The 5419-nt window shown below is 35.7% G+C and overlaps 1 protein-coding gene and 1 pseudogene across 7 annotated transcripts in view; one reads left to right on the top strand and one right to left on the bottom strand.

Moving 5' to 3' along the window:
* Positions 1 to 5419, bottom strand: part of LOC102881105 (membrane cofactor protein-like) — a 40597-nt gene that overhangs the window by 18751 nt on the left and 16427 nt on the right. For all 7 annotated transcript variants that reach the window (XM_025043983.1, XM_025043981.1, XM_015586168.2 and 4 more), the window contains exons 4-5: positions 1220 to 1305; positions 177 to 374 (exon numbers count right to left, since the gene is read on the bottom strand). In XM_025043983.1, coding sequence (XP_024899751.1) covers positions 177 to 374; positions 1220 to 1305 — 284 coding nt within the window. The remainder of the gene's footprint in view (positions 1 to 176; positions 375 to 1219; positions 1306 to 5419) is intronic.
* On the top strand, positions 2369 to 3682 carry LOC107195377 (annotated as a pseudogene).

Below are 5419 nucleotides of genomic sequence, written 5' to 3'. Positions count from 1 at the left end.
AATCTACAATTAGAACTATTTTTGATTCTATTTGACCCATATTAAATCACATGAGAAACCAATTTAACCAATGGGACAAGCTCACATGGCTGCTTTTTTTACTAGTTGGTAAAAGTATTTACAAAATGTTTCCAAATTATTTCCAATGAGAAGGAAATACATTGAAATATTATTACCTTTACACTCAGGAGGGTCACTACTCCATATATTTTTCCCAGAACAAATTAGCCTGCGTTCTCCAATAAGTGAATATTCATCTGGTCCTTGCGAAGGATTACAACTATAAGTTACTACTTCATTATATTCGAATACATCCTTGTGGCTATTTGTGTATTTTCCATTTAATATTTCTCCAGGTGGTTGACACAAAATTTCTTAATAAGGAAAAGAAGACATGAAAGGCAAAGAAACAGTGAAAGATTATGACAGCATTAGTAATGTCCTATGAACTGCTTTCAATAAATTCATTAACGTGACACCTACAATCTAGTTGTGAATCCAATAGCCATTTAGAAGAAAGTTTCTATGAGCAAATGTATTATCTCAATTCAAACCACTAATGAAGAAATGAACTTTTAGAATAAAACTCATTTTCTTAAATACCTATATAACATACGTACATGAAATACCTGTATTTATCTGTAAGGCCCTGCTAAGACTTGTTCTTATCATAAGAGATGCTGACAATTTAATGAGACAATAGGCTTATGATTAAAAATAGAACTCAGTGCTAGTGAGAAATGCTTTATAATTTATAAATATATCCATTCTTAAATCGATGGTTCAGTTTTACTTGGATATTATTGTCTTTTTTTCACTTTTGTCCTTAAGAGTGTGCAGTGAAATTTTCCCGTGGTTTCAGATCGTTTGATAATGTAACTGAATAAAACCAGAGGCCTTCCTCTAAGCCAGATATTGAAGAAATCAGAAAAAATGTAAAACAAAGCTACTATTCTCACTGTTTTGGAAATATTTGATTTTTACGAAAAAATACGTTGTATTTGTTGACATGTATTGAGCTTAATGTTCTTAAAAATAAATTAATAAATAATTATTTTAAAAACTTCTCTGTTTTAATTGCAATATAAAGAATATCGTTAGTCCTAACTCACTTAAAGAAAAGCTCTGTGAGCAATTTATACTTTAAAAGCGTAGAGGGGTCCCCAGGCCAAAAAGTTTGAGAACTGCTACTCTAAATTCTAAAGGAAAATATACTCACTTTCACAGTGTGGAGGAGTATCACTCCAATCCACATTATCTCCAGAAAGTTCACAATATAGAATTTTTGTGCCAAGTAAGGAATAACTAAAAGAGAAAATAAAGGATTACTGTTTTCTTATCAGTTGCCAAAACACACATAATAATGAAGACAAAATTTATATGGTGGTTTTTCTGTACTACAGTAGTCTCAAGAAGTTTCTTACACAACATATATATTAAACATGCTAACGAAATCTGCAGTTTAATGAAATGAAGAGATTTTTCGTTTGTACACGCAATGGCCTAGAGGAAAACATCTAAGTAAATCTGTCACACTTGTCAGTCAAGCATTTGCTATCTCTGGCAATCACATCACACAATCACTTCTTTCTCTTTGCTGGTGTCATTCTACCCAGTAAGGACAACAGCTGAGTACAGAGTTCAGGCCTTAGAGTTCACCGGACTGAATTCCAGTTCCAACTCTACGACTGTCTTATTATTACTTGGGCATGTTACTTACTGTTTCTCTTTCTCAGTTTCCCCATCTATGAAAAGGGGATAATAGTATAAGCCTTGTGGGGTTGTTTTGAGTATTAGATGAGTTAGCATGTGGAACATGGGGAATGCTAGACAAGTTTTAGGTCTTATTAATATTTTTCAGAATATCCTCCTAAGAGTAGCTCAGGAAAACGCCTACTCAATGAAATCTCTGATGATTTACATTCATAGTACTCTCTTCTCCTCTGGACTCTCATTGCAATGATCATGAATAAATCTATTTCTTTGATACTTCTCATTCACTACTTTCCTTTAACAGCTCTCAGTATATATTGTGCTTCACAATAAGACTATGACTTTTTGAGGAGAGTCTATGTCTTAAAAGACTTTTTGGTACTCCTCAACGTGTGCAACAAACTCTCTCTTTATAAATATTGACTGAGTATTTTCACTTATTAAACTACAAAATAATCAGTGAAACTGCCTATGATTGCTTCCAGCTGACTTCTCTCCAAGGCTCACTCATTGATTCTATACCATAATATATTAGGAGAGGATTCTGGGATGATGGATGGCAGGATAGGAAACACCAAGAATGTGTCTCCCCACCTAGACAACAAGTGCAGTGCTAGAATCTCTCTATGTAACTGTTTTGGAACTCTGGAGCCTGATGAAGACTTGCAACTTCCAGGAACAGACTTGGACGAGTAAATTGCACTAATTTTGGTCAGTTTCAGCTCTTAGCACAGTGGCAGCCACAAAGTCCACTCCCAGAGCAAGCAGCTGTGTGTGTCTTCCTGTAGCAGCTTATAATCAGCCCTAGGGAGTAAGGTGGGCAAAAAGGACTTTGTCTTTCAATATGGGAGATCTGTGCTCTTATCATTGATCGCTGCTTCTGATCACAGAGAAGCAGACAAAGAGTTGGGCAGCCATTGTTGTTACATGTCTCCACACTCCTGCAAGTCTCATCCTTGCTGACTGAGGTGACTTCCAGGGGAATTGAAGAACCAGCAACTATTGTTCTCTCATTGATTTTTTACTGTATTCTCTTTTGAGAGCCATACATTAAGAACTGGGACATTCAAAAACAACTGTATATGTGAAATAAATTAGAGAGTGACTGCACATGCCCAGAGGAAGGCTCAGAAAAGATCTGAGAAGACCTTCAGTTACATGTCAGGCTGATTCTCAGCACAGAGACATGCTTGAACAATCAAAAAAAAAGAAAAGAAAAGAAAAGAAAATACAAATGATAGCATAAAAAAACAAACAGTAGGGACGGGTAACAATATAAGTCCCAGAGTTACCATGTTATTAGATTCAAATGTCCAGTTCGACAAAAAATCATGAAGCATACAAAGCCACAGGAAAGTATGGCCGATTAAAGAAAAAAATAAATCAGCAAAAATTATCCCTGAAAAAGAACTAAGGGAATATATACTAGACAAAGACTTTAAAATAGTCATTGAAACTGTGTGTACATAGTTTGCAAGCACTCTTGGTGGCAAACTTGCAATTTCTGATTCCACAGTCTTTGTTTTCTTCATGAGTCTGTTGAGCAACAGATGCAGAGCTGCAAATCTTTGTGATTACCCTGACAGGCAAGACTATCACTATCGAGGTTGAACCCAGTGACATCACTGAGAATGTAAAAGCCTAAATCTAGACGAGGAGGGTATCCCTCGTGACCGACAGCATCTGATGTTTCTGTGCAAACATTTGGAGAAGGGCCACACTCTGTCAGACTTCAGCTTCCAGAAATAATCCACCCTGCACTTGGCACCTCGCCCATGGGGTGACATCAATGAGCCTTTCCTCCACCAGCTCCCCAGGAATTCATCTGCCACAAGATGTGCCACAGGTGTTTTGCTTGCTGCACCCCCGTGCTGTCAACAGCTGTAGGAAGACATGCGACCACACCTACAACCTGTAACTGAGAGGAAGGCAAAAAGAGGCCTTTCCACTGGTTACTCCACTGTCTCTAGGAACGCCTCCTGCCAAAGCCCCATATCCCTTGGGTTTCAATAAAATCAGAAAAAAATACAGAACTGTCTTAAGGATGTTCAAAATACTAAAAGAAATGTAAAAAGTTAAGAAATCAATGTGTAAACAAAATGGAAATGTAAGTTAGGAGACAGAAACTCTAAAAAAACAATAAAAAGAATTCTAGAGTTCAAAAGTACAATAACTGAAATGAAACATTCACTAGGGGAATTAAAGGCAGTTTTGAGCAGGCAGAAGGAAGAATCAGCAAACTTAAAGCTAGGAAATGGAAATTATTGAGTCTGAAGAACAGAGAGAAAAAAGATTGAAGTGAACAGAGCCAAAGTGATTTGTGGGACACCAGTAAGCAGACCAATATACTACATATACTGTGGGACTCTCAGAAGTAGAAGATAAAGAGAAAGGGGCAGAGAAAATCTTTTTTAGAAATAATGGCTAAAGACTTCCCAAATGTGATGAAAGAAATGAATCTAAGTACCCCAATAGCTCACTCAAAAACTGCAAGTAAAATGAACTCAAAGAGACCCACACTAAGACAAATAATAATCAAACTTTCAAAAGCCAGTGAGAGAGAATCTTCGAAGTTGCAGGAGAGAGGCAAATCATCATGTACAAGGGATCCTAAATAAGATTATCAGCAGATATGTCATCTGAAACTTAGAGGCCAGAAGATAGTGAACTGATACACTCTAAGTGATAAAAGAAAATCCTCTATACAGCAAAACTGTGCTTCAAAATGAGAGAGATATTAAGAACTTTTCCAGCAATAAAACCTGATTGAATGTGTTACCACTAGACCTTCACTGCAAAATATGCTCAAGGGAGTGCTGAAAGGTGAAATTAAAGGAAACTAGAGAGTAACCTGAAGCTTTATGGTTGAATAAACATCTCACTAAAGATACACACATGGGCAATTATGAAAGCTAGTACTATTGTACCAATGATTTGAAAATGCATTTTTATTTTCCATGCGATTTAAAAGACATCTTATAAAATAGTGTAGAAGCCGGTATTACAATTATTGTAGAGGCTAGAATGACATTAACAATCCAACAGAGTGGGGATGTACCTGATAAGGATCTGTTTTTGTAATTTATTGATGTTAAACTGGTACAAATTCAAATTGGAGTGTTATAACTATAGAATGTTAAATGTAATCCCTATTGGAACCACAGACACAATTACTATGGAATCTACACAAAAGGAAATGGAAAGCAATTCCAACATTTCATTACCAAAACAGGAATGAATGCCCTACTACACAAAACAATTGCAAAAGCTTTAAGGCAAATAGAAAACAAATAGCTCAATGACCTTTTTGTCAATAATTACTTAAAACGGATTAAACTCTACAATCAAAAGCAGATATTGGCAGAATGGATAAGAACAAATGATCCAACTATATGCTATCTACAAGAGATTGGAAGACAAAACGAGTAGAAAGTAAGTGGATGGAAAAAGATATTTTGTGCAAATTGTAACCAAAAGAGAGCAGGGGTAGCTATACTAATTTAAACAAAATAGACGTTAAATCAAAAAAAGATACAAAAGACATGGAGTACAATATATTTTAATAAGTTTTTCATACTGCAAGGATATAAAAATTGTAGTTATTTAGCTTATGACAGACATTCAAAAGATATGAAGCAAAAACTGACAGAAATGAAGGGAGAATGCTCATTTCTCCATAATAGTAGGAGACTTCAAGACTCCACTC

This window comes from Pteropus alecto, unplaced genomic scaffold (genome assembly GCF_000325575.1).
Source record: "Pteropus alecto unplaced genomic scaffold, ASM32557v1 scaffold101, whole genome shotgun sequence".
NCBI lineage: Eukaryota > Metazoa > Chordata > Mammalia > Chiroptera > Pteropodidae > Pteropus > Pteropus alecto.
The sequence above is the reverse complement of the archived record's forward strand: the minus strand, read 5'-3'. Positions and strand labels throughout refer to the sequence as shown.